We start from the raw sequence: 14,488 nt of genomic DNA, 5'->3' as shown, positions 1-14,488 counted from the left end.
GGCATGCTGTGTATTTAAAGAACTGTAGTTCAAAACAACTCAGGATGAGCAGGCTTGTAATTATACAGAATCACATAGTTGGGGTTGGAAGAGACCTCTGGAGGTCATCTGGTCCAACTGCCCTGCTCAAGCAGGGTCACCTAGAGCAGGTTGCCCAGAACTGTGTCCGGTTGGGTTTTGAGCATGTTCAAGGAAGAAGACTCCACAACCTCTCTGGGCAACCTGTTCCAGTGCTCAACCACGCTCACAGTAAAAAAAAGTTTTTTCTTATATTCAGATGGAACTTCTTGCGTTTCAGTTTGTGCCCATTGCCTCTTGTCCTGTCACTTTTTTAACTCAGTTAAGTTACCAAAACATAACCTTAACTTTGATTCTCCCTCCCTTCTCACCCTCACCTACTCTCACACCGCTGACGGGAGACTTGCTGCTACTGAAAGAAGCAGATGCCGCCTGTTGTATCCTCGCCATTTTCAGTGTTGTTAATGTGTAGCTTATCGCTACAGTACCTGCTTCTCACTAGGAGAGAGAATGGGTGAAGTCCCATGATCACTTGAGTTGAGCATTATAGAGGGTCAGTTTAGATCTGGRATTATAGGCAGAGGCAGCAATGACCTGAGTTGGATAAGAAACACCATTAAGTGACTAAGCTCAAAATTTAAATAACTGTAGTCGTTAACGTAAGAACATTCAAGGAATAAGCAAGCTGCTGTTTCTAACTTATTAGCAAAACCTGAAAATATTTAATATATGGCATAGCTCTGCATGGTTTACATATTGTAACTTGCAATTGCGTTATATTTCTTAATTATTCGGTACAAAAAGAAACAATTGTAATCAGTGAACTTTAAAACTCTTTTAGGCAAAAGTACTGGCAAAAGGACGAAATGAATTTATGATAATTGACAATCTGGAAATCCTCACTTTGTTGGGCATTCCAAGGACAAGGGAAAAAAAAGAAGATAACAACTCTGCTTTTAAGTCTAATATGCAAAATAATGAATTCATATTTTAAGACAAAGAGAAAAACTCAGAAAAGAGGAAAACTCCCAGAACAAAGAAATGTAATATAACCAATTAAAGAAAGTATGCTAATACTACCTTAATTTAGAGGAGGATTAATCAGTGAATTAGGAGACCAGCTAGTGAAGAGCTGGATAGGGTGCCATAAAAGGCCAGAAAAAAGTAGAGATGAGAAGCCCTCTGCCTCGTCTTTCCTCCCTCCCCCTTCCCCTGGGTTGCTTCATATCAGTATTTGACTGAATAAGATAAATCACTTCTCTGCAGCATGGGAAAATTTTAGGATTTAAATCATAAACCTTTAGCTGCAACTGGTAGCAGCTTACAAATGTTCTTAGCAAATGTTCTTCTAATAGCATGGACATGGCATTTATCATATTGTTCTAACTAATATTCACACTTTTTAAAACCTTAACTCTGAACCTCTTGACTTTTAAAATTGTTGTCCTGTAACTGTAAAACACTAATAAAAATGTTTTGTAATAGTCCGTCTTCAATCTCTAGTCTAACTTAACCCTGAATCTGTCTACTTTTATATAACTCAATTACAAATTTGTTGTTCCATTTGCACAGAAACTTTACCATCATTATTCAGCCTTACTTTATCTGTGTCTGGGCAGTTATCTGGCACTCCTCACTGCAGTATTCAAGTGCGTGAACTTTCCCCAGAGTTCTCTTATGTAAATGAACTTTAAAAGTTTAAATAACAGAAAAATGCTGTGCTTAAAGCATTTTAGAGCACACTGATAAGCAGTTTTTATTAAAGAAAACACTGAGCCTGATACAGCCAATTAGATTTGACTCTATGAGCTGCAATTTATACATATAAAATAAACGATCATTTGTTTTTAAGCAAGTTAACTAGCAATTACAAGACTTTCCAGGAAGCTGTGCAAAAGCATTCCATCAATTGAACTTTAGACCTTCCTTTTTTGCTACTTGCTGCAAAATGAAAAATTAGGACTGCCTGTTAATTTCCCAGTTGCATTTTACCAGAACAAACTAATGTTGCTGTTTTTTTATCACGGGTCCAGGAATTCTGACCAGCTGCAAAATAGGAAGATGCTCTGGAAGCAGTTCTCCTATGATTCTGCGGCTCAAACCCACAGACCTCAGAGGCAGTGCCCAATCTATAAGTTGCCAAGTTCCTTTTGAGGAATGCCAAACAAACCAAAATTAGGTGAAAGATTCATAGCATTCACAAGATTCAGCCCTAAGCATTTGAACTATGAAGTATACTCATAACATATTTTTATCCAGTGRTAATGCCAACATTTTTATGTTCAAGTACTTTCCTCCCCTCAGCTTATTTTCATGGTTCCTTGGTTATGTGCCTCAGATCGCTATTAGGCACCAAAATCCTTCTTCGTACCACAGACGCAAGCTTGACTTCGGAGACACCAGGTGGCCAGGAGCGTAGAACAGACTGCCCACCCTATTAAGCTGGATTCAAATCGTGGATTTAGTGCTACATTTTCACAGTGTGCAAACAGCTTTTTTAGTCTATTCTTACAGTAAGACCAACGTCGAGCCCTCATTCATACACACTAGCTAGGATGAAACAAAGATGATAATTTTGTAAAACACTGTGTTGTCAAGGTGAAAAGGACCCCTGCAGCAACCGGTAGTAGCTGACCATATTTTGGACATACGAAACTAGAGGGACCTTATACTGACCTAGGATCAGACCCAAACACAGTGTGTGGCCAGACAGCTAAGAGGAAAGCTCTTTCCATTTATGCCATCTGCTTTACGATCTTATTTTAATTCATTTTCCTTGGTGCTGTTTATTAAGTCTGTATATTTCTGCAGCTACAGAATCATCTCTATTATGTTTATAAAATACAATACATGGTCTCAGTTTTCCTTATTCAGATGCCAAAATATTTCCTGTGCTTTCATTCCACTTCACTGAAATGGGCTGATCTAAAAGAAATCTACCCCGAGCCTCCACTAAAAGCACCTCCCAAATGTCTTCTCTTCAAAGATAATGACCTCTATTAAAGGAGAAAGGAAAATAATCACAGCATAATGCTTTCTCTAATTTCCATACCATTTACCATTCCAAGGCTGAAGATGGCGTTTACCAATGAGCCTCCTTTCCTGAAGTGATCTGTCATGTGCTCCAGCCAATTTGCTTCCAAGCTGTTGACAGTCTGCCCATTCCTGGAGATCCTCATTGGGATAGTCACTGTGTAATACTGACTGCATCTTTGCGGGGTTTTTGGCTTGTTGAACAGAGCGAAGATCTCTGTTTCTAGCAGAAAAAAAAAATTGAAGTTGGAAAAATAAAACAACCATAACATGCTATTTTAGCTAAAACGTTTGCCCTTTCCTGACTACACTGTACAACTGCAAATACTCTGGGGTTATCTCCTTAACACATTTGTGCAATGTCCGGCGTGGTAGGGTCCCAAATCCCAATATGGTATTTTGATTGTTGTTATAGCATTTATTATTAATAATGTATTTACCGTGGAAAAGAAAACATTTAAAGATAGTAATATTTGAGTACTACTTGACTTCCCTCTTACTGGAGTTATCAGTATAAATAAACATACGAAAACAAATATGCTCTACAAACTGCATTAAGTACTGTAGAATTCACATCACCATTAGAAATTAATGCAAATAGAACTTATGTTTTTCCACTGAAAGAATTGTTAAAAATCTGTGACACTGGGGATAGTTCAAATCTGAAATCTTATTGCAAATTTAGGAGTAACTGAATTCCATAGATCATGATCATTAAATTAACATATTTAGTAATTTGTTTTGGCAATACAGTGGCATGGAACCAGCAAGGAGTAGAGTAAGCTAAAGGAAATGCAATGAATCATAAATACAGAGACTATGCTAGCTGGTTAGCTGATTTACTCTGAGTCTGAGCCAAGGCAAGACACTAACACAACAGCATATGAATTTTAGAAAGTGGAACTATGAAGGTCTTACAGATGAGAAAATTTTCTAGAGTCTGCTGCATATCACTCCTAGTATATCTCAGGAGCAGTTAATTTAGTCTTACCATTATAAAAAAAAGTCAATGCTGGCAACAAAAATATTCACAGCTGTAAAGTTTGAAGTAAGTTTAAGTGCAGATAAACCTTCCAAACTTTCAGGAGGGTATAAACACCAGTAAAGCTACTGATATAAAATGGTTGCACATTATTATTTCACTTATTAATGGACAGGGAAATCAATGATAAAAGTTTTGTTGACATCCAAGAGCCAAAAATTTCCCCCCAAAAAAATTAATTTAAAAGGCAAAAAGTTCATATGGCCCCTCAAGTTGAAAGCAGCTCCTCTTGTTTCCAAGTGATAATATCCTAATCTCAAGTATTATAGTAAAGAAAGTAAAGTCAAGAGAGATGTTAGGATTCCTCTCTCTCAGAAACGTCACTGAGCAACAAATGAAAAAGATGATTTTAGAATGGATATGCTCCGAGAGAGGCTACCAGCAGAGCAATAAGCTCAGTACATAACCAAATATAAAAAAGAGACCTAATGGTCTCAGAGATGAGACATGATTTAAATAGAGTACATGGCAGTAAGTTGCCAACATGAATCCCCCTTGCTGTTTACCACTTGTTTAGAACGAACAAAATGATGAGAATAACTCAAAAGAGCGCACACAGACAACTTATGTATTCAATTTGATTCTGACCCCCAAAATAGACTCCAGTGTTGGAAGTAGAGATTTTTTTGTTGTGCATGAAGACATCACACTAACAACAGCAAAACAAGGAACTGGAAGTCAACAGGGAGACGGTAATTTGGATTTGACATTGGGATACGTACAGCACGTATTTGAAATCTGCGGGAGTCTTTCAATGGCTAACATGGTTTGTAACCATTACTGAGCATATACCATGCCAGTCCTAGACGCAGTTCAAGATTAAGCCACCACTGACAGCAGTTTTCAGCAGGGAGCTTGACTGCTTAAGTATAGGCAAAGCCACCTTCAATTTGGTTCTAGAAAACTCAAAGCTTTTGACATAACATTGGAATATTTTTGCCTTGCTCACAGGCAAATAATTTTCAACACATGTTTTGAGAGCCCTTTAATAAAAGGGAAAGTGATTGAGCACTACAAAATATTTGGCAAAAAAAAATGAAGCATAAAAATAACACTTGAACAGTGTAAAATCCTAAACAAAGGAACAAAATTAAAATTCCATAGATAGTAAGAAATGGTACATTTTTTTCTGAAGTTTTACGTAGGGAAGAAGGAGTCCAAGAGTGCTAACTTCCTACTGAGCAAGTAGGCTAACTGGAAAAAAAAAAAAAAAAAACACCTGGTGCTTTCTACCTTCATGTTCACAAGGAAGGATGGAGGATTGATGCCAAAGACTGAAATACATTTTCCATGGGAGGAAAAGGGAGTGCTGTAATAATGAAAAGCCATACAGGACTAATAAAGAAATCAGTAATGTTGTGCAGGCAATATATTTGGGAATATCCTACTATAGGTGAGCTATTTCTTTTTCTGTCACATAAAAAACTACCTTCTCAGACTTTTGCTCTTGGAAAGTATTAGCATAACTCACCAGTTAAAAAAATGCATAAGAAATTAATAAATTCAAGCCAGAAAGCACTGAGAGGGAGAAGTATAAATAAATAAACTAAAAAGACTTTAAAAACAAAAGCTCCTGTCTGGCAAATCAGCAGCTGTAATAAAATTCTGGGGTGTTGCAGGCAGACAGAAGTAGGGAACACTTGAGTGGTTCAGCTTCACACCACACAGAAATATTAAAAACATGGTTAATTGCACTAAAAGACTTCCATTGTTCAGTGTGGAGAAGAGCAGCATCAAAATATAATTAAACTTGTTGGGTGAACTGTCTCGAAGACAGAGTATATAAAAAAAAAGAGATAGAACTGGTCTGACTGACTTGGAGATAACTAGTTTAGAACTACAAGACTAAGAGTGGTTCTACAATGTGCAAGATTCTAGCATAAACCAGAATATATTATTCAAATAATAGCTATGCTTTGACCAAATCTGGCTGTCCTCTTGCCCAACAAAAATTGAAGAAACTACGGTGAAAGGTTACTAGAGTTTGATCCAAATCTGATGACAAAAAACCTAATTGCATCAAAATGCAACGGAAATCAAGACAATAGTCCGGCGGGTAGGCCATGTAAAGTCATTCTCAATCCTACATATAAAATCCCCAAAGGGGCAGGATTGTTTGAATGAATTCATGTTAAACATAAAGAATAGGGATAAAGTCAAGGACAGCACCAACTCAAAGGAATGTCAATGGAATTTCCTTATGTAGACTTGTAGCTTGTAAGGAAAATAAGCAAAGCAGTAAGAGAAATAAATGTACACAATGTTTTCTAGGATTTAGACACATATAGGAAAGAAAAATGTTCTGAGGTTTAAACTGGGAAGGAGACAAGGACTTTTTTTCTGACTTCTCATTCTCTAAATTATTCTAGTCTACATCCTATTTTCAAACACAATTCCTGCCACTGAAGTAACCTCCCGGAAACAAACAGCTTAAGGAGGTTATTTGGAGACCTGACAAGAGATTTGTTTTTTAGTTGGTATAAGATGATATTTTAAAGTAGAAAGCACACCTGAGGAAAAATATATCAGAGAAAGAAACTGGCATATGAAGAATAATGTTCCAAAAATATATGAGAATAAGAAGGCAAATTATCAGGAGCAACATTATCAGAAGGACCATTATTGTGAATTTCCAAACATGAACCATTAACAAAAATAATCACTACTTTCCAATAATTACAATTCTAACTTTAGCATTGACCCAACCTAACTAGCAGACTCAAGGTCCGGGTCACATACATTCACATCATTCCTGATTTGGTTTAGTTTCTGATTCATCTGCTGCAAAGGACCTAAATGTGATGATAAGGCTTTGAGACTTATTGCTTCTATTGCTGCAAAACCTTCTCAGACAAATTAGCAGGGTTTCTTTTCAATAGACAAAAAGGATACAAAGATCAAGAGCTCCCAGGGTATCGGCACCACATACAGAAATGAATCAATTCAGCTGAAGAGCAGACAAAAGTAAGCCTTTAAACTCAGGTGTGCAAACTAGTCATAACAAAGGTGCATCTCCTTATAGCATCTCTCCAGTTGCCACCTGACTTATTCTCAGTCATTGTGAACACGCTGAAAAGCAGGGTAAGTGGTTCATTTGGTGCATCTTTTCTACTCTGTTGCAATGGTAGGTTCCTCACCCAACCCCAAGCCCCTAAAGGTGCTAGGAACATACTTGAGGCAATCTTAAATTTGGCTTTTATGCATTAGAGGTCATGACAATACTTACTGCCTGCAAGTGGTTTTGAACTTCGTGCTGATGTTTCACTCTCTGCTACTCCATTCTGCTTGTCAGCTGCTTCTCTTACACTTGGGTTCTCGTGTTCAAGCTGTTCCTCATTTTTGCTTGCAGACTTAAAATCCAGCTCCTCAGCAGCCTGTCCTTCACCTCTCCCATCCTCCCTGGATGTGGCATATTGGTCAGTGCTTTCCTCACTTGTTGCTAGAGTATTGCATCCATTAATGCCGTCTATTTTCTCGCTGTCCAGTGAAGCATGATCCTTAGGGTAATTTGAAACGTTTTTATTATCTTTTGATTGCACAGAGTTGTTACTGGTGGGTGTCAGAGAGCAGCTGACAAGGCAGTTCTTTTGGGAATGGTACTGAGGTATAATTCCAACGAATTTCAAGCCTTGACTTGCAGCATCTTGAATCTACAAGTCAAAAAAGATTAGGTTTTAACTCCAAGCTTTCTTAACTACACAGAAATACAGAAAATAACACCCATCAAGGGAGCTAGAATGCCATTTTACTACTTTTGTCCACTATCACAGGAAATTGTTATGTTGTATTTATATAAAACGTTAAACTCTAGTTAAGCAGGATGACAAGTTCCCTAAACAGTCTGTAATAATGTGAAAGTGCAAAAAAAGAGAAAACACCTCCACATGTCTTCACCAGGGATAAAATATCTGTTTGAAAAGTTTACTTATGCTAAATTAACAGAAGTGGTATTACTCAAATGAGTTTTGAGTATCAACCTTACGAAATCAGTGACCTGTAATATTACATCTCCTGCTGTATAAGGAATGCTCTGATTATGACATTCATGCAAGGAAATGTTCATTAATTCCCTTTGTCACATGCACCACTATAACAACAGTTTTTGTTTTCCCTATTTTGAATTGAGACACGAATGACAAACTTTCATATAATGAGTGTATAAAAAGTAAAGTTATTTCAGTACATCACTTTTGGGAAGATACAGAACTCACAGAATAGAAAAAGGAGTTGTGAGATGAGAGAAGAAGAAAAAAATAATGAAAAGTAAGATAGGAGTAGTATTAATTCTTTAAATTTTAGGTATAGGAGAAAAATGATGGAATCAAATCATTAAAGATCCTCAGAAAAAAGCACTGGGCTAGCAGTAATGACAATTAGTAAAGCAGGAATTAATGAAAGGTTTGAGATGAAGCAGAAAGAGAAATCTCTGTTACACAGATTCAATGTTTCTGATGCACCGTCCATTGGAGCCATCAGCCTCACGCTCCTGAAACAGAGGAGAAACTGCAACAAGAGCCAGACTTTCATGAAGACATATGAGTGTCTACTGATTCATTTGTCAAAATCATCAACAGCAAAGAAAAGGTTTCCAGTGTAACATGTACTTTTCATATAATAAAGTTTAAACACATAAACATTTCAAAAATAAATGTCTTGAGAATGAAGGACTAATTCAACTTTCTGTGCACACCCTGTAATTCTACAGAATTAGTGTGTCCTAATTATTCTCTAAGTTCAGCTTAGTATGAACCTAAGCGTAACAGTTCAGGCTTTTCAGTAGCAAGTAAAATACTGAATTCTTTCTGAATTTTTAATTTGAAAACACAAGGGAGGGAGCAGAATAATGAAGACTTTTGTATAACTTTTTTTTTTTTTTTTAAAAAAGAGGAAGCTTATTTCTGCATCTTCCCTACCCAGACTTTTTTTTTTAATGAATCACCTACTTCCTGGCAACGTGTTACTGTTCTGAACATACAGACAAACCTACAGATGATACCTGATCAACAAGAACTTCCTCTTTCAAACCACCGTTATTTTTTCCATGTTAAATTAATTCTTAAAATTGGAACTTAAACACAGTTCTCCAGGAAATGAGGCAACACTCTTTGCAGGTGTTTAGCTTGATGAACATGAGATACTGATTTCAGTAAAGCTTATTGCTAAGGTGGGATAATAACCTCCATATAAAATACTACTAACAGCATCCTTATCAAGTGGATGTTTTTCTACAAAGGAAGTTAGCACACAGCTGGCTCACTCAGCAAGGTTTAAGTGAATGTCAGTGATAGATGGATTCATACTCTGCTTAATGCCTTACCCCCATTACAATTTTACAAATACTTTTTTATACACTCCTTGACAGATAGTTACAAATTAGTTAATCTATCACCACTGATCAAAACTACATTTGTTCAGTAGGTTGCAGGGCAGCTAATTATAGAAATGTAACTGTTAAGAGCTTTGGGGATAGTACATGCGTAGTAATTTTATTGGTCCTGAAACACCGCATGTCAATCCACACAAGGCTCTCCCACGCTGGGATCTGGATGCGAACAGCTTTCACAGCTATTGTGGCTCTTGCATATTACAGTCCTGGCACGCTAAAAAAAAAACGTATTTGTTCTAAGAAATACCTGATCTTGAGGTATTCTTCTGAGGCTCTTGTTCTCAGAAGCAGAAGAGGAGGAACTAAGGACAGAGTGATAGTCTAAGCTGTATTGGCCTAATACTATAACAGAAAGATTGAAAAAACTGAATGCACCTTCAAGGCCCTTTTCAAACAAATTAATGAGCAGTATATAGGATATATTATCTTATTTAAACCTGCATTTCAATTTTTTTTGATTACATAAGGGAGGCTCAAGCATCTCATTATTTTCAATAAAGCCAAAAGAGCAGGAAATGTTACATCAGCAGTGCAGTATAAGCTGCAGAACAGCAAAGTGATGTATCAGCAGACGCAAACAGTCTTTCTTTCCAACTTTCCACAAAAACACGAAGAGGCTAGCTCTCAGCATAAATTAAAAATGAAGCCTTCAAATTAGAAATAAAGGAAACTTTATTTTGGGGCATCCTGTTTAGAGTTCAAATAGTATAAAATTTTAGCTGTCTGTACAACCAGAATGAATTATCCCATCCAGTATATATTTAAATTTCCTGTATTTGATATATTTACAATTGCCTTTACTCGGTAACTGCAGTTCAGAAAAATACCTCATATATTTAGAGGCCTACCTTTCCAGAGTATAAAAAAGCCATTATTTTACTCTTAATTTTGGTTACAGTTGCCCACCATTCTGCATTATTTAAAACTATTAACTTAAAATATATGATGGATTCAGGACACGTAAGGCAAAGTTTTATTATTATTACTACATCCTGTTGCTGCTGCTTGTTTAAAGGTTCTATTTTTCTTTCCAGAATGAAAGGGAGCAAGACAGCCTGAGCTCAGGTAGCTCAAGAAATACACTGATAAGAAAGTCCATAAATATGATGGAGCTGGGTTATGGGCTACTACAGCCTGAATGCTGGCAGTTCCCTTTGAAGGCACTGCGAAAGAGTGAAGGGAGAGGAGATCTGAAGCTTAGCTCTTGAATAAAGCAAACGTAACTAGTGTTGTCCCTGCAGAACTTGCTGAAGAAATGTACTTTTGCAAGTTCCACAAGGTCCACAGAAATTTAGGAGGACTACTTCACACGCATAGGAACCTAAGTCAAGCCAGATGGGCAGCCTTCATAGACACTCCTGAAAGGCAACCAGGGACAAGCTCCTCTTGAAAGACCAAGGTAGATCTTCAGCAGTGCCTCCAAGGAAATTATCATGAGGGAGAACACAGTTTCCTACTGCTATTGCCAGGCATGTGGCCTGGATGACTGACTGCACCTTTAAAATACTACGTGGTATACATTAGTGCTGGAACCCCTCACAAAAAATGTAAATGAAACCACAAGGAGTACACAGCGTAACAGCTTCACTTCACCCAAAAAGCTTTAGGGACATCAAGTAAAACCTTGCGCATAATGAGACACTTGCTTTTACCACTTTACTCAGAAACAAGAGCTGCTAATATTTGAACTATAAAAAACAAAAAAACAGGCTCAAACCAGAAGCCTGAATCTCTGTATCCCGACAGGTTGTGCCCAGGAGCTAGGTGGCTGCGCGGCACAGAAGGGCTGCTTCTACCAGCCACCCGCAAAGCTCTTCGCAGCCGCGCAGGTTTTTGACCCATTAAGGCGGCCGATATTGCTGCACACAGACAACTGCATTGGATCCAGAATACCAGCCTTCGGGAAAAATACCCTAGCAAATGAGGTACTTGGAAGCAGGAAGAAGGAAATACATGGGAGAAAGCAGGGATAGAGCTGGGCTCAATGGAAAGAGCGTGGTTCTGAGAGGTTCACACAGGGTGCATTCCAGACTGAATAAATATCACAAGCAGCTGTCTTTATGTGTCAATCTAGAGTATTAAAGGTAAAAGGTCCTTCTCTTCTGTTGAAGTACTAAATGAGAAGGAAAAAGCATAAAAATCTGAAGAACTGCATTTCCACCATTTGCTACATCAGAATAAAATGCCCTTACACTAGGTGACCCACAGTAATTTCAGTTATTTTACTTATCTTGGTTATATTTTAAACATGCTACAAACAAGTTGTTCTTTAGAGCTTGGGACTTTTTTTAAAAAGGAAATTCCAACGAGGTAAAAAAAAAAAAAATTCTTTGGTTCTTTCCCAGGATAGGAACAGAAACATATTTAGTGCCTGACAAAGTGCTGCATGGATGATATTAACCACAAACAAAAGGACAGGTCCCCATCACAAAAGATGGCATTGTTTAACAATAGAAACAGAACTTTGCTCATTTATTTCAATCTGGGTAAATCCCTAAGTGGGTACATCTAAATCAGTTTATAACTGGCATGTATCAAATTGGACCTACGCCAATTTAAAAACAGAATCTGTTTAAAGAAGGGGTGAAATTTCATGGGTATGGAAGGCAGAGGTAGTTACAGAATTTAATACCATCTCTATAATTTGCTTGATTAGAAACTTTGCATTTTCCCTGAGGGGTAAAAATGACAGGTTTAGCCTTTGCTATCTGTGAAATAAATATCAAATCTCCCACTAACTCTGGTAGAAATAGGAACAAGCTCTGTGTCAAACCCCTGATGTCACTACGTTAACTGAATTTTAGCTGGGAACACTAATGCTAACATTTCTTAACATCTGTGAAGTGTTATTGTTTATCTCATAAGTGACTGACCACTACTTTTATACCGCATTTGGAAAAAAGGAGCAAGCAGCAGCACAAAGCAGTGTCACTAGACATTATGCTCATGTAGCAAATTTGTGGCCCATTTTTTAACCACTTCTGGTTCCCTTGAAGGCTTCCCATCTAATTAGAAAATAGCTGACAGTCTAATTTAAAGATCTGAAAAACTACATCTTGCAACAGTATAGCTGAATGATGAAATCCGCTTTTCTGAAAACTGCTTGTTTTTAAACTATAGGCATCACAACCATGGCAGAAGTTCAGACATTACAGATTGAAAAGCCATTTTGAACAGGTATAGACAGGTTTTCTTTTCAGATCTATTTAGAATAAAGACACTTGGCAAGTTCAGTGTTCATTCCAAGTTTTGTCTGTGCTTCTGTGTTTATTGTTGCATTCCGAGCTCCAAAATAATCTCCTATTTATAATGAGCAGGATGGTATTACTTATAAATTCAGAAACTCCAAGGTATAGATACAGCGCTGAACAGCATGATACACTTCTGCCAGCTTCTGTAATTGCTTGCGATGCAATTGTGTGCATTTCTCCCATGGGATGACACAGAGCGAATCAACCACTTCCAGCAAGTTCAGGATATATTCCACCTACATCAACGAACATGGGAATTGCAGCAGAGCAATTTAATAATGAAAACCTCTCTCTTGGATAAGGATTTTCAAACAATTGATTTAATAAGACAAGTGTTATAAATTTCTCTTAACTCTTGGATGCTGGGAGCTGGAAGTTTTTGGCATCCATCCAGAGTAAAAGCAGTTTTACTACTGCCATCAGGACACTTGAGTTTACAGCAGTCCTAAATGGTCTCAAGGCTTACACTTCCTGATGATCGGGATAAAAAACATCTTCAGAACTTAGTCATCAGGAGTGAACATTTTATTCACAGGCTTGTTATATATTACTTTTTTTTATACAAAAACGGTAGCAACCAACTAAAGGGGATTGTTACTAATATAAAAACAAATGAGAGAAATAATTTACAAAGAGCACATGTAACAAAAATGCATTTGGAGCAAGGAAAAAATGTCGTTGTCTAGTGGTGACCAACAATTAGCTCTGTAATGAACTAAGTGTAAGACGACTGCTACTTAGTCCAACTAATGGGAAAATACATGGCCTTTGAAACAACGGCTGGGTTAATTTTGCTCAGAGCTTTCTAAAACTTTTTAAACCAAGCATGTGCTGTCTTAGCTAATAAAAGAAATACTTCTCTGTTGTTTTTAAAGACTAATGTTAGACGCATCAGATCTCATAACGTGCACCAGAAACAAGACCACTGTATTATCCTACCTTCAAGATTCAAACAAATTTATTTGACAACAGACATAGCACCAGAGATCTTCAGGCAACGAACATTACCTTGTGGTTTGAGGAGAATACCATGTATTGCATGCCAGGGAGAGGAACTGGAAAAGGCTGTTCTAGACTGCAGTTTTCCAACTGTGTCCTCCTTCATTATTATTTAGTAGTACATGTTGCATCAGCAAGAACTGAACATTCCCCTTTCAGTTTGCTCATTTTGAAAACAGATGTTTAAAATTAAGAGAGGCTTTTCGTTTGCCTCAGACGTTTTCCACAGGTCTGACATGCGCCTTCCTGAGAAGACAGCAACAGTCAGCAAGAATTTATCGCTTATTTTAAAACCAACTAAGCTTAACTAATGGTCTAAAGGAGGGTTTTAGTTATTTCTAAATAACTCAGAATCGTAACTTTGGCGTTTCTGCATCTCTAACACTAAGTTACAAAAAAAGATAATTCTACTAATCAAACAACAAAGCAGCATCTCCTAAACAGTTCTCTRTGTTGTTACTTCAAAACTCTGTACCAGCATTTGCAGATGTTCAAACTCTGTAACCTTTCTCACTGGGAAGCTCTGTCATTTAGGCCTTTACTTCCCATATATTTTTATCCTTTTCCAGTTCATGCTGACCTATTTGATTCTGAATTTGAGAAAGATATTTCACGTTTATGCAAATATAAGTAAATATAGCTGTAGCTTTTAGAAAGTCAAATCCCACTCTGTATTCAGACTTTTAAATAATCAATTATTTTCAGTTTCAATTACATCAAAATAGACCATTTGGGATAAAACACTGGAGGGATGTGCTG

The 14,488-nt window shown here is 37.2% G+C and overlaps 1 protein-coding gene across 6 annotated transcripts in view; it reads right to left on the bottom strand.

Annotated features, from left to right (window-relative positions):
• Positions 1 to 14,488, bottom strand: part of RFTN1 (raftlin, lipid raft linker 1) — a 118,523-nt gene that overhangs the window by 21,500 nt on the left and 82,535 nt on the right. For all 6 annotated transcript variants that reach the window (XM_026068623.1, XM_026068621.1, XM_026068619.1 and 3 more), the window contains exons 5-6: positions 7,320 to 7,743; positions 3,071 to 3,274 (exon numbers count right to left, since the gene is read on the bottom strand). In XM_026068623.1, coding sequence (XP_025924408.1) covers positions 3,071 to 3,274; positions 7,320 to 7,743 — 628 coding nt within the window. The remainder of the gene's footprint in view (positions 1 to 3,070; positions 3,275 to 7,319; positions 7,744 to 14,488) is intronic.

The sequence above is a fragment of the Apteryx rowi genome, unplaced genomic scaffold (genome assembly GCF_003343035.1).
Source record: "Apteryx rowi isolate R43461 unplaced genomic scaffold, aptRow1 scaffold_277, whole genome shotgun sequence".
Lineage (NCBI taxonomy): Eukaryota > Metazoa > Chordata > Aves > Apterygiformes > Apterygidae > Apteryx > Apteryx rowi.
This window is presented reverse-complemented; position numbering and strand designations above follow the sequence as displayed.